The sequence below is a fragment of the Rhinatrema bivittatum genome, chromosome 7 (genome assembly GCF_901001135.1).
Source record: "Rhinatrema bivittatum chromosome 7, aRhiBiv1.1, whole genome shotgun sequence".
In the NCBI taxonomy this organism is placed as follows: domain Eukaryota; kingdom Metazoa; phylum Chordata; class Amphibia; order Gymnophiona; family Rhinatrematidae; genus Rhinatrema; species Rhinatrema bivittatum.
In genome coordinates, this window is record NC_042621.1 from 188,332,583 (window position 1) to 188,358,952 (window position 26,370).

General features: G+C 42.0%; 1 protein-coding gene across 2 annotated transcripts in view; it reads left to right on the forward strand.

Moving 5' to 3' along the window:
- The window catches only part of ANTXRL (ANTXR like), a 166,944-nt gene that overhangs the window by 22,679 nt on the left and 117,895 nt on the right, over window positions 1-26,370 (forward strand). For both annotated transcript variants that reach the window (XM_029609652.1, XM_029609654.1), the window contains exons 2-9: window positions 11,145-11,216; window positions 14,293-14,364; window positions 17,686-17,767; window positions 17,871-17,904; window positions 18,738-18,817; window positions 19,242-19,310; window positions 19,556-19,636; window positions 19,746-19,806. In XM_029609652.1, the coding sequence (XP_029465512.1) occupies window positions 11,145-11,216; window positions 14,293-14,364; window positions 17,686-17,767; window positions 17,871-17,904; window positions 18,738-18,817; window positions 19,242-19,310; window positions 19,556-19,636; window positions 19,746-19,806 (551 nt within the window). The remainder of the gene's footprint in view (window positions 1-11,144; window positions 11,217-14,292; window positions 14,365-17,685; window positions 17,768-17,870; window positions 17,905-18,737; window positions 18,818-19,241; window positions 19,311-19,555; window positions 19,637-19,745; window positions 19,807-26,370) is intronic.

Sequence of the window (26,370 nt, forward strand, 5' to 3'; positions counted from 1 at the left end):
TTTGCACCAGGTAGGCATGTTACCAGGTGATCCTCACGCCCATCAGCCACCTGGCTGTCTACATTCCTAATAATCGAGACAGCAAGGGTATGGAAATAGGCTTTTAAGGCTGAGGGTAAGCTAGAGACTAGCGTCTACTGTCCTACAGCATGCTGTACTTTGGCAGAAAGATATCAGAGTGACTGTGGTATTATTGATGCTGCCGTTCTGTCTTTGCCATAGGAGATTCGGGATACAGTTGTAGGACCTGGCTTCTCACCCTCGTTGCTATACCCAACATGCTGGCAGAGATGAGGTACAGCGAGGCCTTATGTTCTACCCACTGTGTCATAGAACGCTTCTTCAGTGTTCTCAAAAGTAGATTTTGCAGTTTGGACAAACAGGTGGAGCTTTAATGTATGCCCCACCCAAAGTAGCAGATATAATGCTGCTGTTTTGTGTATTTCATAATCACGCTTTGCCATGGCATACCAATGGAGATACTTCCAGATCTACCCCCGGATCCCCCATGTGCACCACCACAAGCCAAGGACATCACATTGAGTGGCAGCCAGCTTTGGCAAAGCCTCATAAAATGCTACTTTGCCTGTTAGGCCTCAACTTCCCCTTCCATGGAAGGAGGGCCAGTAGAATGTTTGCAGCTGCTGTCTCTATCATCTTTCTTTGTCACTGCTCCTCTGTCTGGGTCATTGTGTAACAGAAAACACATATGCCTACTTAGGCTATATTTCTACAGTGGAGCAGTAGACTATACCTGAAAGATTGTAGTCAGATTAAAGATAACACCAAATACATGTGGCTGGCCTAATGTTTTCTCACCGATAGTGAGTCTAAAAGAGGCATGTGTCACAATAGTGTTCTTGTAGGACTGCCAACACAGTGTACATAGTTTAGCCTAGCTTGCTGAATTTTACTTGGCGGCCCTACCCCTTGTACCCTTTCCTAGCCTACACATGTGGGTGAGATAGTGCCATAGGTCTGATGGGACTCCAGCTGGGTCTGGAACCTAGAGAGCAATAGCTCTAGAAATCCTATAAGTCACAAGTAGCTCAGAAGCTTAAAGACACAACCTAAAGCTACAGGTAGACAGTTTAAGATATCAATCACAGAATTCCCATTTTACAGCCTCATCCCATAGCTGACAAACGTCTGCAAGTTGGGTTATGCACCTGTACTTGGGATGTTTTCTTTGCATGGGTTTGCAAAGTCACTGCTGACAGCACTGCCTCAGCTGTTTCAGAGCCACTGCTGACATCAGAGAGCTCACCTACCAGGCCTTCACTTACAGCCTTTGGTAAAACACAGATCCTTACAAGCTAGCATACCTCTTTGTGGTTGTATGCACCCATACACAGATGCTACATGTTACACTTACCTAGGTAAATTGTCAACTATCATGTCTAGATGGCATGGGCCTTGGCCGTTGGGTTGTCATGTTGGTGAGGTAAGTTTCTCGGGGAGGCGATACAAATATGCTGGTCAGGCTTTGTGAAGGCAGGATTGGGAATCAGATGGTGTCATACCTTCACTTTTATTTGCAAGTCACCTCAGAAATATCAACGTCACAGTATAGTTTCTAATCACTCTTAAGAGCACCCACATATCTCCTAAGAAAAGGTTTGCGTCAGTGAACCAATGTATAGCTGTGTTACCACCGGTGAACCCGATCCCATAAGTGGTGAAAGAAGAGGAGGCCCATGTTGCCGCCGGTGGATCTGATCCCACAGGCAGCGGAAGAAAGAGGTCTGTGTTGTCGCCAGTGGACTCAATCCCACTGACGGTGGAAGTTGCGGAGGCCCATGATGCCGCCGGTGGATCCGATCCCACTAGCAGCAGAAGAAGGAGGCCCATGTTGCAGTCGGAGGACCTGATCCCACCGATGGCAGAAAAAGCGGAGGCCCATGGAGCCGCTGGTGGACCCGATCCCACTAGCAGTAGGAGAAGCAGAGGCCTGTGGTGCCACTGGTGGTCCCGATCACATCGGCAGCAGAAGCAGGAGATCACAGCAGAGGAAGCCTGTCCTTCAGCTCCTATTCCGTTGCTGGCCCCGCGATATTGAACACTTGTGGTGCTAGACCTTCCTGTATTCTCACAAGATCAGAATACAGGAAGGTCTAGTACCACGAGTGTTGAATTACCATGGTGCTAGCATAGGAAGAGGAACTGCAGAACAGCTTTTCTCCACAAAGGAACAGGCTGGCAGCAGTAGCAGAGGAGGAATAACCCATGGATCCTGACTGCCTGGTCTGTACGTGTGTGTGTGGGTGTGTGAATGGGATACTGCCTATGATGGATGTATGTGTGAATGTATGGGAAGCTGCCTGGGATGGGTGTGTGTGTGTGGGGGGGGGGCTGCCTTGGAGTAGTGTTTGTGTGTGTGTATGGGAGGCCGTCTAGGATGGGGTGTGCATATGTGTGTACGTGTGTATGGGAGGCTGCTTGGGATAGGTGTGTATGTGGGAATGGGAGGCTGCCTGGGATGGGTGGGTGTGTGTTTGTGTTGTGTGTATGTGTATGTGTGAATGGGAGCCTGCCTAGGTTGCATATGTGTGTGTGTGAATGGGAGCCTGCCTGGGGTGTGTGTGTGTGTGAATGGGAGCCTGCCTGGGGTGTGTGTGTGTGTGTGTGCACATGCATGCATGGGAGCCTTTCTGGGATGAGCAGGATGTGTATGTGTGAGAATGGGAGCCTGCCTGGGATTTGAGTAGATGTGAATGGGAGCTTGTCTAGTCTGTGTGTGTGTGTGTGTGTGAGAGAGAGAGAGTGAGAGAGAAAATGGGGGTTGTAGGAGGATTCCAACCTGCCAGCAACAGAAATGAAGATGAGAGCCTGGGGCTGCTGGTAGATCCCAAGCAAAGAAGAACTGGAGACGCCTATGGGTTTGTCTGAGAGGGAGCATATGTGTGTGTATAAGAAAGAGGAGAAAGTTTGTGCATCCCCTTCCCACTTCTCCACAACAATCTCAGGGTGACTGGAAATCAAAAATTCCCAGGTATGGAGAGTGTGAATTTTTAAAATCCTTTTTAGTGTTATTTTTCAGATGTTATTTGTTATGTCTGCTGTTTTGAAATATTTTATTGGTTGTTTGGGACACTTAAAAAAAACTTGTTTATCAGCTTTTTCTGAAATATTATTATTAGAACGCCTTTAGTATTATGATTATGTATTTATTTTATTTCTTGATTTTGTTTGAGGAATGGTGATGGTTCTGTTTTTTCACTGTTGCACTGTTTGTATTTCTACTTTATGGTTGCTCTATTCTGTATTTGGTGAGGGTCTGTTTATGTTCTGCATGCGTGACTGAGGCGAGGCATTCTCCTAATAGGAAGTGTATTAGTGTTTTCGGGCTTTCAGAGGGTCAAGCCCACACCCAACACACATCACAATAGGCCTAATACCATATGGATTCCCAGTGTCTTTTCTGCAGGGATTTCTGGTTGGCATCACAGCAGTGCATGTAAATATAATATAAGTGATATTTTTACCTCAGAATACTGTACATTGATATTTTTCATGTAAAATATAAATGCACAGTTCTTAACTGTGTGCGTGCAATGGGGCGGGGGCATTGTGCAAGGCTATAAGGTTCTCCTGGTGCCCCTAATACCCTTGCATCAGCCATTGGTACATGGGGGGGGGGGGGGGTGTCAGTTTTTGAAGTTTGTATCACTAAAGGGAGCTAGGCTTTTTGGGCTTTTTTTTTTTTTTTTTTTTGTGGGTCCAGAACAGAGAATGAATGAATGGGGGGGTGGTGTATTTGTTTGCACAGGGCAGCAAAAAACCTAGCACCGGCCCTGGATAGCTTTAGTCAGATATGGAGATATCACGGTGCTACAAAGCCCTTGGCTGTTTGAGCTCAGGGCTAGTCCTGTGGTACTTCTGTATGTACCTAGAAAATATGCTGAGTACTTTGCTTGCTGAGATAGCTAGTATCAGTTACCGTCCGTATGCTATCTGTGACCACCTTTAAAGCACATAGGCTGAGGGCTTCTGGGGAGAACAGCTTGCAGAATGGTCCATTTCCAAGGTCGGTCATCACCTTTCAGGGGTTTTATAGTTGCAGGCCCTTGCTGATCCACATGGATGGCAGGCTGGAAGAGTTGTTGTCCTATAGGCTGTGCCTCATGTGTTGTTTGACACTTTTACAGTTAGTGTTGAGCAGGGAAGGTGTGCTGATAGACCCTCACTCATCAGCTCTGTGTATAGCATAAAGGCTAGAGAAGCTGATGTCAGCTGATGACCTCAAAGCTGCCTCACTGGGAAACCTTCCACTGTCTGGGGCAACTGCTCCCAGAGGTGTCATGTGCTTGGCATGATGGCTTATGCACTTTCTGTGTTCGCCTCTTTCAAAACAAGCATTTCCTGCCCTCTGAGGGCTTGAGGGGCCCATGTCAGTACCTGTGACAAAGTGCTTAGCATATATGCTTCTCACAGATGTCTGTCATGTTGGCAGGTGTACCTAATCTTCTGTGTGTACTTTGTAATCTGACTCCCTCATTATCACGTAGGAACCAGGCAACCAGAGACAGCACTGATGTTGGATTAAGGACATGCCAGGAACATACTCTTTGCCCATGTGTAGATGCACAAACTGCTGGAGGTAGTCTGTCCCAAAAAAAAAGGGCCAACACATATGTGTTACTGTGTGCATCTGGTGAGTGACATGTTGGGTTAGCCTTGGCCTACATCTCTGACTACAGGTGATGTTTGCCTCCTTGTTCCCTCCATTACCACATCTATGCATTCCCCAGAGCAGGCAGCGTGTGTGCATCCATTTTGTACAGACTGTCTTTTGCCATAGGTAATCCTGTGCTTCCACTGTTTATAAGGGGTACCTCAGAGAAACGAATGTATCATAGGGTGAGAAAATGTCCTCACACTTATTCAAAGACCGTTCCATGGCTCACACTGTTTATTGCTTGTGTTGAAGGGGGGGAGGGGGATGTGAAACTTGAGAGCATCAGACCTCAGATATGGTGTGTCACATTTCTGCATGAGTAGATATCTCCCTGTAGTGCACACCTTCCACCCCTCAACCCTGATGCTCTTCCACCTACTACTTGGAGTGGGATGAATTCTCTGCTTATTTGAGGGTGTGCATGATTCCAAGAGCTTCAGCTGCCAGAGCGGGTTTGCTGGTTTTTTTTTTTTGGGGGGGGGGGGGGGGGGAGGTTGTATGAGGCCTGCTAACACTCCTATTAGAGGTTCCATTTTTCCAGACCATGGCCTTCCTCTCTGTAGAGCAGATCCTGGACACTCCACATAGAGGATGCCACATTTTTTGCATGTCATTCTGCCAGATGAATACACTGGCAGCTTACACCTACAAAGATGCTGCCACCTGTAACTCAATATGTTTTATGTGCATACATAGAAGTGGTGTCACATTTCTGCAGTTGATTTTAGGGGACAGGGTTAGCAGCCGATTTTCCCAGCATCATTTGTTATATGTACAACCTGTGTGCTATGCACCTTTATCTACTTGTTGGCTGCTCTAACACCGTGTCAGCAGTTGTGTGACAATTGAGGAGGAGCGATGGAGTTGTGTAGGTTAGACTAATCCCACAGCCCCAGAGCAGACAGCTAGGAGGCCTGCTGTTGCCTGGGAGCAAGCAGATCTCCACAGACTGGCTGTCTCCCTTGTACTGGCCTGGCATGTAGATCTGTATAACACCTGTTAGCTAAGGATGATATTTAGCGACTAGGTCTTTAACTCAGCCTTTATGTCCCGGTATCTGTGGGCCACCTGCTCCCCACTGCATCTCACACCGCTGCGCCTTGAGATTGCTTGGGTGACGGTGCACCAGATCTGGCCCTTGGCTGACCTCGAGATCTTGGCTGCATGGTTGCCGAACAACATGGCATAATTTTCCAGGACCCCTCTCCCTTCTTCCCTGCCTCTCATTCTCCATCATCTCCATTCCTCAAACCACCACACCTCACCACTCCTCCTCCTCCTCCACCTCACCACCACTCCTCACCAATCCTCCTCCATCTCAACACTATGCCTCACCACTCCTACTTCTCCTCACTACCACTCCTCACCACGTTGCTCACCACTCTGCCTCCGTCTCACCATCATGCCTCAGCACTCCTCTTCTGCCTCACCTCCACACTTCACCACCATGCCTCACCACTCCTCTTCCTCACCATCACCTCTTATCACTCTGTCTCTCACTACCATGCCTCACCACTCCTCCTCTGCTTCACCACCTCACCACTCCTTCTCTGCCTCACCACCTCACCTCACCACTCCTCCTCCTAATCACCTCTACTCTCCACCTCAACACAAAGACAGACAGACAAACAGGACAAACTAACAAAAGTTTTCATACACACAGATCAAGACAATAGACCAAGGGAAAGGGAAACAGATGAGAAACAAGCCACAGGGCTGCACTCATAAATCGCTAACTACCGGTACCTCTAACCAACTACCACCAACTCACCTACTCTCCTCTCCTCTCTCCAGACGCCTGACACACACCCTCAAAGAGGCAGCTGCAGGAAGCCAGTATATATAAACTAGAAAAATAACGCACCACGCACCAATCTACTTACACTGCATAAAATGATGCATGATGCGGTGATGCAATGCACTATGCGCTCATGCAACGAACGACACGATAACACAATGCACCATGTGTAAATTTCCTATGTGATGCTGTAGATAGGAAATTAGCTTAACCATGCCCCTTCTTTTTTTTTTTTTATCACCGGTGCTATTTCATTATATTTATAGCAATTTGATGAATCTAGGCCAAAGTTTGTTAAATTATATCCCAAAAATAAAAAAAGAATCAATAGAAAGATAAAACATATAGATGAAGATGAGTAGAGAAGGAGTGCTAATGTTTAGGGGCTTGATCTAAGAGGGCCCAGGTGGGAAATAAGGGAATGTATTGAGAATTAGTCTAACTCTGTTATTAATGATGCTAATAACCTCCTTTAGCCTGCACAGTATCACAGTTTTATAATGCCTCGACCTTCCTTCCTGGGTTTAATTGGATAAATCCTGGAATTTCTTAGTCGGGCTGGCCTTCCAGGTTTCTTACATGTGATGCATCTAACAGTAATATGATTGCTGCAGTATTACTGTGCAAAGTGATGGTCTGATCATTTTACTTTATATACCTATATTGACATCTAATAAAGAATTGAATTTAAAAAAATAAAAGTTAAAACAATGTACATCTTCACCATATTGATGTATAAAAAAAATTAACTTTAGGATACCAAGATCCTAATGAATATTTCTTTCCAATTATACCAACCCTCACTATGTCCCTTACAGCAATATTATAATGAATGTTTTTGACCAAATAAAGAGGCACCATGTTTTAAGAAGCCTGTTTCTCTGAGCTTTTTATTTTCCTGGATTATGATTTCATGCTATCGCTACACCAAATAATTGTGTGTAATGCCAGCAATTCACCATCAGATTTCACAGATTGGAATACTTCATTCTGAATTTTAGCATGGTTATATATTTTATAAGCATGACACAGAAGTGGATGTTGTCAAAAAAATGCTGTCATGTTGAAAATGTTATGTATTTAATATTGCACTAATATGATAAAAGCATGATCCTGCCAATCTCATTGCTATGTGCTTGTGCAGCTCACTGTACTCATCTGATAAATCTGATTACCTTTATTGTTACAATTAGCTCTCACTCAGCAGCCTAAATCTGTTTCCAAATCATGTCCCTGGGGAGCTGTGTAGTGGGATTTAAAATGTCTTACTACAGTGATTGATCTGGCACAAGCTTTTGGTACAAAGACCAATTGTGTGAGACAGCTCTGTAGCTAAAGAGCTGAATACAATGCTGCAATTCTGTCACTGACATTGATTGATTTGGGGGTCTAGCACCGCACATGAGTGGAGCTCACAGTCTTAAGCATGAACTGCATATTCACACGAGAGCAGGATTTTGCTATGGAGACTTAGCTGGAAAGCTAGAAATATGTCCCTCAAATATTTTTAATATTATGTCAAGCTGACTGAAAAGAAGACATGGCTTGTTCAATGAAATCAGTACAGATGGACGTGAGAGTATTATCTTAATAAAAACAGGTTTGAAACAGGGATGTACAGGAAGAATAGCAAAGTGCATAATAATGACCGAAAAGTTATATAAATATCTCTCTCTGTGTGTCTGTATCTCTTTACAATATATCTTTCTTTCTTAGTTGAATCATGATCATTCATATTCCCTTAATATTAGTGTGAAATAATATACTTGTTCAGATAATAGTATGCCAGCATGATTTTACATCTAGCATAACAAAGTAATGATTGTCTGTCCTTCCAGATAAAACAGTGGAGCAGAGAAGAAGGCTATTGACAAAGACAGATTTAGAAGTGGAATCAGTTTGCATGTTACTGCTAAAGTAGTCAGTCAGAAAGGAAGGTTATCAGCTCATTCCATTTAGCCTTCTGTACATTGGCGTGTCTGTGCTCTCAATGGGTGCACTGTCTGGTTGAATATTTATTTATTTATTTATTTGAAAGGATTTATATCCCGCTCCCATCAATGTTCGGGGCGGGTTACAATAGTACATTCATAATTAAATCTAAACTTAAAATCCTAAGACAAAAATAAACATTATAAAAACTGACAATAAAATATAGAAAAAAATCTTAAAAAAAAAAAATTAAAATGGCTAGAAAAGTAGGAACAGGTTATTGGGATTCGCACAAATCAGTAAAAGCTTGCTTAAATAAAAAGTGCTTTAAAGCTTCCTTGAATTCTTTGAATTACCTATGGATCTAAGGGTTTGAGGTATGGAGTGCCATAGGATGGGTCCTGCGATGGAAAATGCATGCTCGCATGTTGCTACAAGTCTTGTAGTTTTAGGAGAGGGGACTTGTAACAGCAATTGATTTTTTGATCTTAAATTTCGGGAGGGGATATATAAATGTAAGCTAGCAGACAACCAAGTGTTATAATAATTAAGATTGTGTAAGATTGATAGAATTTTATATTGTGTGCGCCATTTGATAGGTAACCAATGTAGACTAAAAAGAATTGGAGAGATGTGTTTATGTAATTTTGTATTAGATAACAATCGTGCTGCTGCATTCTGGACTAATTGAAGTGATCGTATTGTGGATTGAGGGAGTCCTTCATAAAGGGAATTGCAGTAGTCAATGCTTGTCAATACCAATGATGGAAGGTCTGTTTGGCATGCAGATGTGTCTGTTAAAGGTTTGATGTATTTTAGGAGTTTATAAAATGAAGATTTTATGACAGTTTTTATGTGATTTTGCATGTCTAATTTGGTATCTAGTAAAACACCAAGGGCTGGATTCATCATTCTTCGCAGAATGATGAATCCAGCGAAAAAGGGGGTGGGGGGCAAAGGGGGGGTGGGCCTGCGAAAGGCCGCAGCCGTTCACACCCCGGTGCTGTGATTTCGCCGGCCGCAGTGCGACCGACTGCAGCCTTTCACACAAATAGCACCATCGTAAAAGGTGGTGCTATTCACAGCGGGGCAGATTTTCAAAGGGGTACGCGTAAGATACGCGTGTAGCCCCCGAAAACCCGCCCCAAGTTCCCCCTGCGCGCGCCGAGCCTATGTTGAATAGGCTCGGCGGCGAGCACAAGCCCCGGGATGCGCTTAAGTCCCGGGGCTTTCCTGGGGGGGGGGGAGCGTGTCACGGCGGCGCGTCATTCAGGGGTGAGGCCGCGGGCGTGGCTCCGGCCCGGGGGCATTTCGGGGACGTGGCCGAGGCCTCCAAAACAGTTCCCGGGCCGGCAGGTGTAACTTTTAAAACAAAGGTGGGGGGTTAGATAGGGCTGGGGGGGTGGGTTAGGTAGGGGAAGGTGCGGGGGGGGGTGGAGGGAATGGAGGCAGGCTGCGTGCCGACCCCAGATTTTAAAGGATACGCGCGGCTACATGCGTATCTATTAAAATCTGGCATACTTTGCGCCTGGTGCGTGAACAAAAGTACATGCGGGCGTACTTTTATAAAATCTACCCAGTGCTACTGCCGGCGATAATGTCCCTCACATTATCGCCGGCAGCGGTGCCATGGCCAACTCCTCCCCCTCCCCACCCTGACTCCTCTCCTCCAGCTAATTAACATCCTATCACACGCGAAAAGCCCCCCAAGATTGTAGATATTATTCAAGATTTTAATTATTGTATTATCAAATGTAAAGATTTGGGGAATTTCTTCAAAGCGAGGGTGACCTGAAATCATGATTTCTGTTTTTGATAACGTTTAGACTGAGTTTTTTGTGTGTTAATCATGTTTTAATTGAGGAAAAAAGATATAGTGATAAATCCTGCTGAGTCGGAAAATAAAACTGAATATCATCAGCATAGAGGCGATAGGTAACGCCTAGAGTTGAAAGAAGTTGGGAAATGGGAGTGAGGTAAATATTGAACAGAACAGCAGAGAGGAGCCTTGAGGGACTCCTGGGTTTAAGGGGAATTGAGAAGGTGTAGTGTGGTTTATGTGTGTTTGTTGGGTTCGATTTGACAAATAGGAGCTAAACCAGATACAGTATACCAATACTGGATAATCTGGAGAGTAGAATTTCATGGTTAATGGTGTCAAAAGCAGCTGTTAAATCTAAGAAAATGGTGCCCTGATCAAAACATTTCCAGGGTCTTAACCCGTGCATTTTATTTCGGCTTCATTCACCAAGAAGTTTTATGAATTCTAGTTTGAAACTGCCTGTTGACATTACCTTTATTCTGTAAAACAGCAAACTCAGCTGTTGTTACCTTCATGAAATATCAGTTTGGATGTAAATTTCTCTTAATTTGCTATTCCCTAGCATCAAATCCCCCACCTGATATACTCGGTCAATTAGAGTTTGCAAATAAACGCATCCAAAAAGCTACCTCACAATGCAATAAATACAGTACATCTCAAACACCTTGCATTGCTCCAAGATACTCTGTGTGTCTATGTAAGAATTCACTGTTTGATCACATAAATGTAGTCCAAAAAGGAAATGCAAAAATCAGAATTTTTCTTTTTATAATTTTTAATTTAATAGAGGGAGTTAGTGTATGCTCCATTTTAGTTACCTCTGAACTCTGTAAATTTGTGTTCCATAATCTGTTACTTATCATTGCGCACAGTATGTGTAATCTTTAAAAGCAATCTTTCTGATTCATGTCTAGGTCTGGAAGTGTGAGGAACCATTGGACTGAGATTTACTCCTTTGTGAAAAGTCTCGCAGAGAAGTTTATCAGGTAACATTAACAGAGCATGAGCTCCCTTTTCAAAAGCAAGCCAAATAAATGCTGACACAGTCTATCCCATGCTGCAGGGATATAAAAAAGTAGAATTACACTTGGCTTTTTTTTTTTTTTTTGCGCGCTACTGGGTTATTCAAGGAGCTGTACAATTGTGATCATTTCCTGCTCGAAAGAGCTTACAGTGTCAAAGAGTACCTGAGACATATGGAAGGTAAAGAGGGCTATTCATTAAAGTGCAGTAACCCACATTAACTTTAACACAGGTCAGAACTGCCGCAGCCCCATTATTTTTGATGGAGCTGATTCACCAGCCTGCACATGTTAACCCGTGTTAAAGTTAGCATGAGTTACTGTGCTTTAGTGAATAGCTCTCTGAAAGAATCGCCCAAGGTCATAAGGAGTGATCATTTAATTTGATTTAATTCTTTAATTTATATTCTGCCTTTCATGACTGGTCAGCCACTTCAAAGCGGATTACATGCAGGTGCTGTAGGTATTTCCCTCTTCCCCAGAGGCCTCACAATCTAAGGGGCCTATTTGCCCATATTATTTGGTCTAGATTTTCTGTCAGTTTTTATAATTTTGTTTTATAGTTTTGATTTACGTGTTCTGATTTACTGCTTGTTTTATAATGCAGGTTTTATTATCATGAACCCCTGGATAACTCTTACAGGCGGCATATAAAATTGAAATAAAGAAATAAATAACATTTTTACCAGGAGATAGATATTTAAAAGACAGCCGGCTAGGAAAGTTAGATAAACATATCCAGCTAAATCAGCCGTGGTTTTCAGCGATGCGCCCGTGCCACTGAATATACCCAGATAATTTTTAGTTAGCTGTATAAGTTTTATCTGGCAAATTTTAGACCTGCTTAATAAGTCTAATTAATCCAGCTAATGTAAGGTCTGCTTCATCAAGGTATTTTCCCATAGACACAGAATGGGAGAAAAGCCTTTCAGGTGAATGTTCAAAGGAGTTATGTGTGCACATTTAACATATTATTGTAGCGATTTTCAAAAGCCATTTATGCACATAAAGTGCACTTCCGTGAGTAAATCCTAACGACAGTCCAATGGCATATATATTGTATCAATTTTTAAAAGTCCATTTACACTGGCAAAGTGTGTTTACATGTATAAAATCCTTTTTTAAAATCAGGCCCTAATAGATCCCTAAATTTATGCATGAGGCAAGTTAGGGTGAAGTGACTTGCCCACAGTGAGAAAGTGGGAAAAGCACAATTTGAACCCTGGCTTCTATGGTTCTTAGCACATTGTTCTACCACAGATGTTCTCAACTCAGACTTCAGAGCACACCCAAACAGTCAGGTTTTCAGGATATCCACAATGAATATGCATATGATAGATTTGCATGCACTGCCTCTAATGTTTGCAAATCTATCTCATGCATATGTTCTTATGTTCTTATTATAAGCCACAATGAACAAATGTGTTTTAGAATATGCGGAATACAAGTGTAATAAAACAAATAAATAAATATCCCAAAGACTAGGTTGATAACCACTTTTCCTAACAATTAGGCTACTATTCCACTCCTGTGTGCAGTTTGGCTTCTGTCCTGCAGAATTCTTGATACTTATAAGTGTCCGACAGTTTGCAGGCATTTGACCTGTGGCATGTTTTCTCATGCTGCAAAAAATGGAACACAGGCCGGCTCAAAGGATATTGGGTCCCATCCTATTGAGAATTATTCCTGTGCATGATTTTCTGTGCACTCCTGAATTTCAAAGAAGAGCTCTTAATTTTGTACCAGGTGCATAGTTTTATTAAGGTATTTGTCTATTTGAATTTAGAAATGTTACATAATTGAAAAAATGTGCAGCTCTGGTGGTGAGAAAAGCACAGCTTTGCTAGTTGCATGAGGCCTGGTTTAGCCTGTTTTGAAAACTATTTGTTATGTTACTGTAGACTATGATGTGCATAATTCAGAAGACCAGTGAGCAGCAAAGTTCTGGGTAATTTTACTGGATAACTTTAGCCAAATATTCATCAAGTTTTCCATTGAATATATTCTGTTAAAGTTACCAGAATAACTTTAACTATTCCCGGTTATATTCAGAATATAGCAGGGCAACATTAAAAAATACCCTTCCAGGCAGCAGGCCTGATCCTCTACCCTCCCACTTCACAAAATACTGTAAGAAAAAAACCATAGCATTTGATTTCCCCCCACTGCAATCTCCCCTCAAAAGAATTAAAAGAGGTTGCGGACCACAGTGTCCCATGAAACCTTTCCCCTCCCCCGATTTGAAAAATCCCTTACAGGTTTGGGCCCCCTCTGAACACCCATCCACAACTCGTATCTCCACCCTCATGTCGGACGCAAACCCCCCCCCCCCCCAGGCAATCGGGAGCCCCATACAATTGAACCACTACCAGTGTTGCTATGACAGCAAAACTAGTAGCGTGCACTGGTGCTTCTTAACCCAGTCCTCAGGGCACACCTAACCAGTCAGGTTTTCAGGATATCCACAAATGAATATGCATGAGAGAGATTTGCATGCATTGCTTCCATCGACAGTAGCATCAATAGTGTATGCCACCAGCACTGCTGTCAGAGCCACACTGGAAACGGCTGAGAGCAGTACAAATGCACTATCCTCCTGAGAGTCTTCGGGCTTTGGGAATTGTTACAGGAACTGGGGGAAGCAGGTGTTATGACCCAATTATGATTTGTATGTATTTTAAGAGGTGGAGGATCAGGAGATTGGCTCGATTTGCACTTTTGTGTTTTTTATCCAACTGGCTCTATTCCTGATATAGCTAATTAATGTTCGTTATCCGGGTACGTGTACCCGGATAACTATAGGCCTCTTGAAAACTGAATATAGGTATTATCCAGCTAACTCATTTGGATAAGTTTGGCCTGCTCTGGAAAGCCCCCAATTTATCCAAATCAATGTTGTCTGGTTAATCACTTTAGCAGGATAACTTGGAGATTGAGACTGGTGGGAAATTTGTATGGACCTCTGTATCATTATCCTTTTCTTTTCCTTGACCTAATCCTGACCTTGCTTTTGCATTGTCTCCTGCTGTTTCTGGTTTAGTCCGATGCTGCGTATGTCCTTCATAGTCTTTTCATCCCGAGCAACGATCATTATGAAGCTGACGGAGGACAGGTAGGGATTTGACGTTGTGGGTCAGGGGGAAGGGTTAATGTTTCAACTTGTTTTGTCAATTTTCTCTTCCCTTGTTGAATAGTGAAATACGACCATCACCACGTTTAAACATTTTGCATGGGTTTCTTGTCACTGGGATCCTATTTTATGTTGTACAGTAGCCATAAAGGTCCCAAAGGAAAAAAAGATTCTTTGTAGGTTTTGTATTGGACTGACAGAAGAATCATCTAAACAGGATGCTAGACATGAACTTTTGAGACATCATGAGCTTTCAAAGGGATCGATGTGGTCTCGTAAGTTCATATACAATATTTTCTTTGGCTCATTCTTATATTGATCCAAGAAAAGGAGTCAGCCTATTTTCAAAAGACCTTTTTCCATGTTTATGTTCTGCAGCTACTCTGCTTTCGGGTTTGTTTTTCCTCTGAAAGATGCTTCCATGTATTATCTGAATGGGTGTTGCACACTCATATGAATGAGGTTGTATTTTACTTGCTGAAAACTAATCCCTGCTCATGCCGTGCTCCAAGAAGAGGCATTAAAAACAAGTCCTCTGTTTGGAACTTCAGGAAATTGTGCCCTCCAAGTAAAAATAATTCTTTCCTGTCTCTAAAAAAGACAATCAAAGAAGACCATTTAGATTAGTACCTAGTAGACATAATCTCACCACATCTAGATAGAAAAATAGTTCTGTTAACCTCTAGGAACTTAACTAAGTTCCATCAATGTTTGCTAAAGTGTCATGGACCCTTTGAGTAGTTTAAGCCCAAATTTTAAAAGCCCTGCACATGTAAAATTCTGGGGTTACGCGCGTGGCCAGGCCTGGCAGCGCCGCATGCATTTTTGAAAGAGCCCGGCCACGCGCGTAACCGCCCCATACGCACAGAAGTGCCGAGCCAGAAGAAAGGGGCGGGGTCTGTGTGGGGAGGTGCGGGGCGGGACAGAGCCATTAGACGCTGTCCTGGGGATGTGGGCACCAGCAGCTGGCCAGTGTTTGGAGTTTACTTCTGCTCCAGAGGAGCGGTAAAAATCAAATCAAAAAATTTGGGGATAGCTAGGGTAGATTTAGGGGTTGGGGAGGAGAGGGGAAAAGATAGGAAGGGTAGGGTTAGGGAAGTTCCCTTCCAGTCTGTTCCTTAATGGGAGGGAACTGGTCTAGGCCCAATTGCGTCGCTGCACATATTTTTCAAAAATTCCCCCTCCCTGCGTGCAGAGGAGGCCACCAGCTCGCAGATGTGCACGCGGACATGAAAATCCAGCGCGCATGTGCGTGCAGGAACCGTATTTTATAACAAGTGTGCGTCGAAGCGTGCATGTTATACAATTCGCACGTCCATGTGCACGTGCTGGGAACTGCGTGCACATGGACGTGCGCGCCTTTTAAAATTGACCCCTTATTGTACAACTTAAATAACCATTCCATAAGAACTTCCTCTGAATGGGTGTATGACTCGTTCCCTTTAAGCTCTTCTTGCATCCACACTTTTCAAGGGAAGAGCTTCTGCCAGCACTTGCTAAGGCCTTCTTATTCACGTACAAAATAGACTCAGATTCCCCCATCAGTCTCAGTTTTAGGGGAAGCCTCTCACCCTTTAATTATTTTTACTCCTTTCTGTTTTTTTTCCTGTTCCCTGCTATCTTTTCTTTCAGATTTGCTGCCAAATAACTGTGTACCACAATGATTGCACTTTAACGAGGACCTTGTACAGTAGTATAATTGCTTCAGGCTGCACACACTTCTTTACTTATTGCATGCCAGCACATTTAAATTATGATCCACTATAACACCTTGATCCTTTTCCAGCTTTGTTTAGGGAAACATTGACCCATGCACTCTGGAGTTTGCTTGTATATCTTTCTGTTCTGGATGTATCATGTGCTTTTATTTGCATTGAATTTTATTGGCCACTGGCCAGTCCTTTTTTCTAGCTTTTCTAGATCATTTTTCAATATAAGTGTACCTCCTCCAACTTTGTGGCATCAGTAGAATTGAACCATTGCCCTTTTTGCCTACTTCAAATCTCTAGTTAATTAAAAAAGTTAAACAAAACTGAAGATTGCGGTGCTCCACTATTTCAGCACAGCAGTCACTGGTGCCACTATCTTCGATCACTGTGAAATTGATCTTTCAATCAGTTTCTGTCCCTTTTCAAATGTTACATTCATTCCTCCGTTTCTAAGGTAGTATTGTGGCATTACATCCTTCGCAGTGTTTGAATAAATTATATGGCCCTTCTCGAACTGGGCTTGAATCTGAAGGAACGAGCCAGCTTTGTTTGTTTTTTGTGTTGGCCTTCCATGCTGCCTTTTACATTCTCCCACGGAGCTGGCCCGTGGCTGTAGTCGGAGATCAGCTCAGAAATGGCTAGTAAAGCTGTCGGTCTGGCCAGCCAAAAGTCAGCCAGACTGAAGTGTTCCTTGCGGGTGGGTAGTACTGTGACAGCACCACACACAGCTTCGCACAAGCAAAAATGTATTTGTTTATACAAACAATTGTGATTGATACACTCCCCGCCACCTCCCTTCTGTGGCCTGTCACGGAGTTTCTAGAGGAATATGGTCTACAATTTACAACCTAAATGGCTTCGAGAGAAAGTCAGTGGAGAGGACAAACATTTTTTTTGAAAAGTTATTTGCTTCTTTGAAATGTGTTTAGCACTCTCACTCATAAGTAACACCAGTAACAATATCAAAGTGCTTCTTCAAAAAAGTCTGTCAGAGATGTATAGAATGCTATAAAGTCACTGTCATATATATATATCGTAGTATGATGTATCCAAGTCAGGATATGTACAGTGCTACAGTAAATGCATACTGTGAATGTTATAGCTATTGTAGCTGGTCTGTCTTGTGAAAAACAATTGTCTTCATATGCAGCTACAGTATATAGATAAAGGAAAGTTAAAAGAAAAGAAACAGCAGGTTGGTGCAGCAGCTTATAGGGGTCTGGATTTTAAAGATCTGATATGGGTCATCGTTAATGGCATCTAATAAAAAACTGCAGGATTTTCAGGACTTGAGAAACATCAGTGATAAGGGATGTGTTTAGGATCCAATTAGGCGTTTGATAAAGGAGATGGTTTTGGGGCTAGGGACCTGCTATGAGCCACCAGACACAGATCTGCTAAAGGTCGAGGGTTACGAGTTTAGTAAAGGCTGAAGGTTACAGGCGCCAAAATGGAAGATGGTCAGGTTGGGGTGGGGGAGCGGGGAGCCAGAGGAGAAGGATCGTGTAACGGTCGTATGTTGAAGTTTATGTATTGTTATATGCTAATGATTTGGAATAGAAAAATAAGAACTGTTTCGATGCATTTTTTCAAGGGAAGCCATAAGAAGAGGTCTTGAGGTCCTTCAGCATGAAGTGCCTGGAGGAGACACCTTCATGCATGAAGGATTTAAAAAGGTAAACACCACAGGGCCTTTTTGATTTTACATATGAATCAAGTTCTCCACCTTTTGCTGCGTTGCTGTTGTACCTTAACATATTTTAAAATATATATTTACAGGCAAATGAGCAAATTTACCATGAAAACTATGGAGGTAGGCACTGGTATTCTATTTACATTTCACAAAATAGTTTGCACTAGCATTCTGACCTCCAAGTATCTGGAGTGGAAAGTGTGATTTGCTAAATGATGATATCCCTGTGTAGCAATGACTGATTTTAAAGTACTGGCTCATATCTCTTACAATAAAAATGTTTGTTTTATTGACTTTGTTAGTTTTCATTCTTGAGTTTGCTTCTTGACAGACACCTTTTTAAACTCCACGGTTTTCTTTTTTTTTTTTTTTTAATGAAATCTCTTAGCCCTGCCCGCATTTGCAACATGAGATAATTATAGTTGCTACGTTTGTACAACTATCTGGAAAAATAGTTGATGCTATACAGAGGCTATTCAAAATGAATGATGATTTTATGATAGATAGCAGTATAAAAGAAATGCAAACACTGTCCAAGAAATGCAAACAGAATCTGAATTTTTTTTTGTTTTAAGCAAAGAATTATGGTTACCATGCTAATCCAAGGATTTGGATTTGTAGAATTAAGGGTCAACAAACAAGTTTTAAGTATATTAGACTAACTTAATACATCTGCAATGAACAAAAGCTCAAAAGCTAGTCTCAGTTGTATTAAGTTAGTCAAATAAAAAGGTATCACCTACAACATTTTTTGACCCTTAATTCTTTTTATCCTAGAAATATTAGCTTTATATCTGAACCATCTGCATTCTGTATGTTAAAATATTTTAGTACATGATTTCAGTGAATGGTGCAAGCTAACCTTCCCTTGCATCTTCTCTTGTAGATTGATTTGACGTGTAATGCATTACTGCTGAACCTAAGTCTAACAATGTTATTTCACAACAATGCAGGAGTCAGGGCAGCCAGTGTGATAATTGCTTTAACTGATGGGGAACTGCAGGATGCTCAGTTCTACTATGCTGAGAAAGAGGTAAGCCCTTAATATCTTGTAAAGCTTGATCTAAACCCTGGGATCCAGTGTGTATCCTCACAACGAGGGGAAAAGGTTAGATTGAGCAATGTGACCGTCAGGTTGGGCTATTTTGGGAACAAGTGCATCCGCTCTATGCCAGAGTTGCACACTGGAGCTTGAGGCTTGAACAGCTAATTTAGGATGTTTTGTTGTGTCCTTTGGGAAGCAGGAGCCCTCCTCTTTGACCAAAATATTTTCTGCTTTCCCTTCTCAGACAGGCCTGTTATTCCAATGCATTTTCATGGGAGGTCATTTGGTTCTGTTTTCTTTATCCTAATTGCCTTCATCCCTCACAAATCTCTCTCTCCTCTCCCACCCACCAAAGTTACCTGAATATGCAAAAGTTGCTTGGTGTGTAACTTCAGTGCTTCCTTCTCTTCAGGCTGACAGAGCCAGAAGCTTTGGGGCCATAGTCTACTGTGTTGGAGTGAAGGATTTTAATGAAACTCAGGTAACTTATTCATGTGTGTCCTTGTTTTTATGCATACATGTACATATCATGCTTTGGTATTAAATTAACACATCCATGTTTAACATGTTTTTCTGGCATTTGTTTTATAATTTTCCGTGAGCTTATCATATCTTTTGGTTCCAAAAAATGGAATGAATGCAAGAAGTAAAGTATCTGTTAAAGCGGCTGGTTTTCATCTGCTTTCATGGTTTTCTTCTTCCTCTTGTTGTTTTTTGTTTTTCCAGCTATCAACCATTGCAGACAACATTGATCATGTTTTCCCTGTGATTGATGGATTTCAAGCTTTAAGGGGCGTTATTGACTCCGTAAGTGAAAAAGAAAGATGTACTGTGTTGTTAAGTTTAAAAAAATGAAACAACAGAAAAATACCTGCCACCCAAAATTTACAGCTACTAACTTTGCTTCACTTTTTAGATTCTGAAGAAATCATGCATTGAAATTTTGGCTGCCGAGCCTTCCAGTATTTGTGCAGGAGGTGAGTTTGTGCTAACCGTATAATGGCTGCTAAGAGCAAAGCAACAGAGGGTTTGTGGCTATACCTGTATTGACACCACTGAAAATGACAGTATGAGGACATGTAACTGTGCCATTTATGACTCTACTCCTTCAACAGTTCAGTCATTCATTTTCATAATTTTTGCACTAGTAAAAATAGATATCACATCTTTAGATGCATTTACAAGAAATTATATAAAAGAAAAAAAACCTTGATTCATTTGAAGGCTTCATTTCAAATGTGCATATGACTAAGTTTTGAAAATCATTAAGGATTGAGTCACTCTCCAACTCCTTTGGGTCTCTGGAGATCAAGTAGTAGGAAATATTCACATTTTGCTGAACAGCAATTGTGGTAAAACGAGATATTTAGCAGATATTTGGCGAAATAAAGGATATTCAGAAAGGCAAAAAACAATGCACAGGATAGGTATCCAGAATAAATGACACATTAGAACCCTCTTCTCTGCACACAGACATACCCCAAAATACTAATTCACCCAAATACATACATAAATGCTTTTTATTAAGGATGTGCATTTGTTTTAAACAAATGGATAAAACATAACAGATAATCCCATATTTATTTCTTTTGTGGCCCCACAAAATAAATGGAGGGATCCCTTGAATGAAACAAATATTCTTCATCCCATTTGCTTATGTTTCCATTCATTTCTATGGCCCATTGATGTGTATGGCTGTATACTGCTGAGGAAAAAACAACAACTGGTAACTATAGGAACCAGATTTTGCCTGTGTGACCTCATTGCCTTGTTAAAGTCTTGACAGAGCCAAGGCAGGACAAGTAGCAAAGGAAACCACCTAGAAGACAAATCACAATGAGACATCTTTCAAATCTAGCTTATAGCTACTATCTGGATCAAGTATGCTGACATCCTCTCACTGTAAAGTCTAAGTATGTTCAAGAAGCTCTGTATTTTCTCTTTAGCTTTGGTCAGAGGAGGGTGTGCTTTTAGAAGCTCTTAGACTTTTAAAAAAGCTTACAAACTTTGCAGTTTGGCACTGGTAAAGGGCTGCTTTTGTTTATCTGTTGGCTGCAATGGTCTCTCACACTCACTGTGCCAAAAAAAGAGGAAGTGTACTGCTACTAACTTTGATATTTTTCTTCACTGGGGGAGGGTCAGGGAGGGAAACACTAGACAATGTGGAGGTTGCAGTTGCATCAGAGCTACTGAATTTTTTTGTTTGTGTCTGGCTGTATACCAGTGAGGTGAGCAGTGCACATTCAAGAGACTGAAGATAAAAGTCTTACCAGGATGCCATTCTTTTTTGTCTATTACTGTTTAATGATTTTTTTGTGTTTTGGAGTCAGTCAGCACCAGTGCACACAGCACAGCACATATGCATGGTATATGTGTCTGTGAGTGACAAACAGTGAGTGGTATTGTAAATTGGGTATAGTTACAGTATTATTTGTAACATACAAACCCCCAGTAGGCAGTGCACTTCAACAAATTCCAACATGTCGGAAGAAGGGAGAGGAGAAAATATTGGCATGGTTTGCAGTTTGGCAGGGACAGCAATAAAAAAGGCAATCCTGTTCCTAAATTGAAGAAGGATTTTTTTAGGTTCAGAATAGCAGGAGAGGAAGGTAGCTCAAAGTAGAAGAAACTCAAATTTGAAGAGTACAATTTGTGCCACCACCATGTCTTCCTATCCCTCTTGTTTTGGTGCAGAAGGAAAAGGTGGGAGAGTCATCCAAGACTGGCAGTAACAGGGCAGGGGCATGGAGAGAGGAAGAAAAAGTGCAACAGCCAGAATCAGTTACATGCGCCTCTACATTGGTTACTGTTTCTGAGGCAATAGACATAGTATTTTCAACAATTGATTCTGAAGAAGAATCTTGCCTAATATTTCCTGAATCAGAAAATATTGAAGAGCTAGTAGCCAAAGAAAATTTGGGAGGATTAATCAATAGCATCTTAGTCTCCATGTCAGTGATAGAGGAGATAGATGATACTGACGGTGATGAGAACAACCTCAGCAAGATCAGGCAGTGCAGGTAGAGAGCATGAGCAATGCTCCTGGTATTTTTCCTCAGGGTTTACCCTCTACCTCAACTCTAGTACTAGCATTAGCCTACAAGGATGTAAAGAAGGGATCACAGAAGAAATCCCTGATCTGGAGACACTTTAAAGTTAAGAAGGACCCACATTTTGCTCAGTGTATTTATTGCAGTAAGAATATCAGTCAAGGGAAGCAAGTGGGGCATCTCACAAATGCTGGTACGCAGCGTCACCTGCAGAAGCAGCACACAGCATTTTCATCAGGGGAGGTTGGCACTACTAGCCTGAGGAACTATTCTGACACTCCAAGTGAAAGCCAGAGGAAAAGGATTGAAAAGGGCAAACTCTTCCCCAAGTTGATCCTATGGTCTCTTCCACCACTCAGGTAGCATGTTAGCAGTTCCCAGCCATGTGTCTGAAGTGGCAACCCACCATAAAGGAAATCGGATGGTGTTTTGTAGCACTCTCCTGGAGAAAGAGGCAGGTAGCATTTAAAAGTAATGAAGAACATCAGAGAAATGATTTCCTTTGATGAGCAGTCTCTGCAGATAGTGGAGAATGTGGGCCTTAAGTGTCTTCTGTATATGTTAGCCCCTAATAAGAAAGTGCCCTACAGAACTACATTTAGTAGGAAGGTAGTCCCCACCCTGTACAACCAGTGTTGTAGTTAGATGCAGGCACAACTAGCTAAGGCACAAAGGAGTATCATCCATTTCACCAATCACATGCACTCTTACTTCTCTCTGACAGCACAACAGTGGGACCTGGCTGAGGCAGGGACTAGCAGCAGCTCTAGTGGGGATGGAGCATCAGGGTGCAGAGAATTTGAAATCTGTCACAGAAAATAATACATATGCACTTGCTATACTTTGCAATCTTTCAGTCCCAGCATCTCACATTCATGAAGGAGTTACTGGTAGCCAAGGTGTGTTGAGTGCCAGAGGCAGACACACAGTGGGATGTAGCACAGAAAAGAATGGCCACCTCAGAGAATAGTGCAAGCATGAGAATCATCCTGTCAGCTAGTATGTCATCCCCTACCTCAGTATTCTAAAGCCATATTGCCTGCAACAAACCATCTCTCTTGGTTCGGGCTATAGTTAGCAAGAAAGACAGCTGTGCTCATCCCAGCAAAGGAGACACCAGCAGAAAATTTGTGACATGCCTTCTCACAGAGCCCATTGAGATCATGGACACAGATGTGCTGGCATATTTGGCACCCAAGTTCACACTCTGGAGAGACCTACCCAAGGTGGTTCAGCACTATCTTTCCTGCCTACCAACCAGTATGTCCAGAGAATATGTTTTCTCAATGGCAGGGAACATTGTGAGCCCTCATCACTCAAAACTGATGCAAGAATAGAAAAGCTGGTGTTTTTGAAAATCAGTCTGCCTTTGCTTGGGTTTTCAAACTTTCCATGCAAGTGGAAAGATGACTCAAATCACTTTGAAGGCCTTGCTACAACTCTGCCTACCTACCATGCCCCTGATATACCATCTTAGAGGTCTTCCTGCGACTATGCCTACAAGCAATGCCACCTTAGGGGTCTTGTTACCATTGCTCTGCCTATCTGCCATGCTTCTGATATACCACCTTGGGGGTCATTCTATTAATAGAATGCTCAATGATATCTGCCTCAATGATATCTGCCAACCTAATAAGTTTTATTTTGTTTTTAATACGTATGTAAATTTTATTTTGTCATTATTATGTATGTAAATTTGTAAACCGCCTAGACGGACACGCAAGTGCCCATATGTGCGGTATATAAAAAAAACTTTTAAATAAATAAATAAATAAATTAAATAAATACCTGCCATGCCTAATATGTACCTGGGAGGTTTGATGCCTCTGTGTTGTTTGCTTGTTTGGACTTCAGTCTAGTTCTCCCATCCCCTTTTTGTTTGGTTGATGGTTATATTGAGGTGTTTTTTCCCTTTCTGGTTCTTTGTTTGGTTCTACTGTTTTACAGTCTCAGCCTAGTTCTCCTAGTTCTCCTTCTTTCTTGGTTATACTGGGGTATTTTGTCCCCAAAACCCCTCATTCAGAAAGAAAAAATGCAGGCAAAACAGAAAAAAAGCATAGGAGAGATCTTTATATGTTCTGAATGTGGTAAAGATTTCAGTAGGAATAGAAAAGTGTTGCAGCACCAGAAAATTATTACAAATATAATACTGATGATAGATCATTTTTTGTATTAAATCTGACAAGTGGAAGTTCTTCAACAGGAAGACAGGCATCTCCCATGCTACTCTGCCTTGCTGCCATACAAGACTTTGCACCTTGAGGGTCTTGCTGTCATTCTACCTTGCTATCATACCCTATACTGTACACCTTGGGGGTATTCCTGCCACCGTGGGGGGGGGGGGGGGGGGGGAGGCTGCTTTGCACCTGTCATGGTGCCTTGCTGAGTTTATGCCACTCCTTGTTTTGCATTGTCTCTTTATCTGGTGCCTTGGGGTTATTCCTTCCCAACTTTTCTGCTTTTTCCTCCTTCATGGTTCCATTTTGCCTCTTGTGCTGCCTATAAGGGTTTATGCCATTGTTGTCGGTACTCGCTTTTGGTTTTTTCTGCCTCTTTTGCTGCTTCTTTGCTCCTCTGACAGTGCGATGGAGAACTCCTGCCACTGTTGGTACTAGTTTGTCCCATTGCGGGTCCTTGAGCTCTTCATGCCACTTTTGGTGCTAGAGTAAGATAGGCTTGTTTCAGTGTCATACCTTCACCCTTCTGAGGATGTCTACCCACCAGTTTCATTACAAATTATTAGAAAATCCCAATTATGGACCCCAAAATCGGCTGTGTTGCTTCCCCCATTGATTTTAATGGGAAACAAAAATCTAATGAAACAAAAATTGTTTTTTTGTTTGAAACTAGTAAACAAATTAAGGTGCCTTATGAAACAAATGAACAAACCAAATGAAAATGATTCCTCTGCATGTCCCTACCTTTTACTTGCAACTCTGAGCACCTAACACCCAATATTTGCTCCTGTCTCAGGCAGGATTGACTACAGTCATGTAGCTCCCATTAATTCCTATAACTCATTTTTGAAAAATAGGAAGTCTAACTGGAACAAATGCTCTCCTTTTATTCTTTCAGATGCCATAAAATACATTTTAAAAACTTTCCCTATTTTGTGAGCATGGCTAATATTTCTCAAGAGAAAAAGAGTTTTAAAGGACCAATACCACTTTTCCCAGCAGGGATCATAGAGCTAACTTGTGATAAAATACTTGACTTCCCCTAACACTTCCATTAACCTGTACTATATGCAGTCATTCCCTCTTATCCAAATCTAAGGTTAATTTTCCTACCATTCACATATTTATTTTCTCTCACACACACTCTCATTCATTCATGCCTGACACTTGCACTCTACACACTTTCTAGATTTATATAATCCTATGACAATTAGAGGATGACTTTCAAACAACTCTGCGCAGCCCCTTATAGCGCATATATGGGACTGCGCAGATTTAAAATCTGTGTGGATGAGTCTGCATAGATTCTAAAATATATATATATCAAGGGCCCTAAAAGTAAGTGCATACTTTTTATTTTCATGCACAAATGTGTGCATACTTTGAAATGTTCACATCTACCCAGAAACTTGTACATGCGTATGTTTTTAATTTACGTTTTGCATTGTACATATCATTTTATGTATGTTTTTAAGTTTTACTATATGTTTTGTATTGTGTTTATGGTTTTATGCATGTTTTAGGTAGTCTCCATAGATCCTTTGTACATTACCTAGGGTATAGGCGATAAATAAATTTTAAATAAAGATAAAAAGATGCGCACACGTACTTCCTGTTTTGCTGGGTTCATTCCAAGATCCCCCCCCCAGCAAGGCAGCCAAATTAAACATCCAGGGACATGCTTAGGCTAGTATCCCTGGTGGTGAAAAAAGGAGTCTTCCTCTTCTCTATCCTTGGAGTCAAGAGCAACAAGAGGCAAATGTGGCAGGCTTGGAGAGATCTGCAGGCTGAATTTAATTGCAGAGCTACCTACCCTCACAGGGAAGATACATTGTGGGAACTAGTAAGGTAGGTGGGGGGTAGAGGAGATTAGGTATGGTTTTGGGGGGCTTTTTGTGGATTAGAAGGTGGGGAGCGGAGGGAGCTTTTGGTGGGTAGGAAGTTCTTTTGGGATTGTGGAGGGTTCAGAGCCTTGGTGGGGATTTTGGTCATAGGGAAACTAGGGGGATTTTGGGGGTGGGGGAGGTTTAGGGGCAAGGGGAGCATTGTCGGCTTGTGGTAAGGCAAGAGCTAATAGGCGTATATGGATTCAGAAACAGAATCATATAACTTTATTGGCATGATAGATGCAACACGATTTGGAGAGTAAGTTTACAATTAGGACTGGCCCAAGTTTCTTCCTCTTGGAAGTGGGACACTTGTCAGCTCTGCAGTAGGGGCTAGCACCAAAACCAGAAACATGTTTCTGAAAATGTTCTTTTCCTTCCTTCTACCTTTACTTCACGTAGGACAATCTCCTCATTTATCTCCCTTA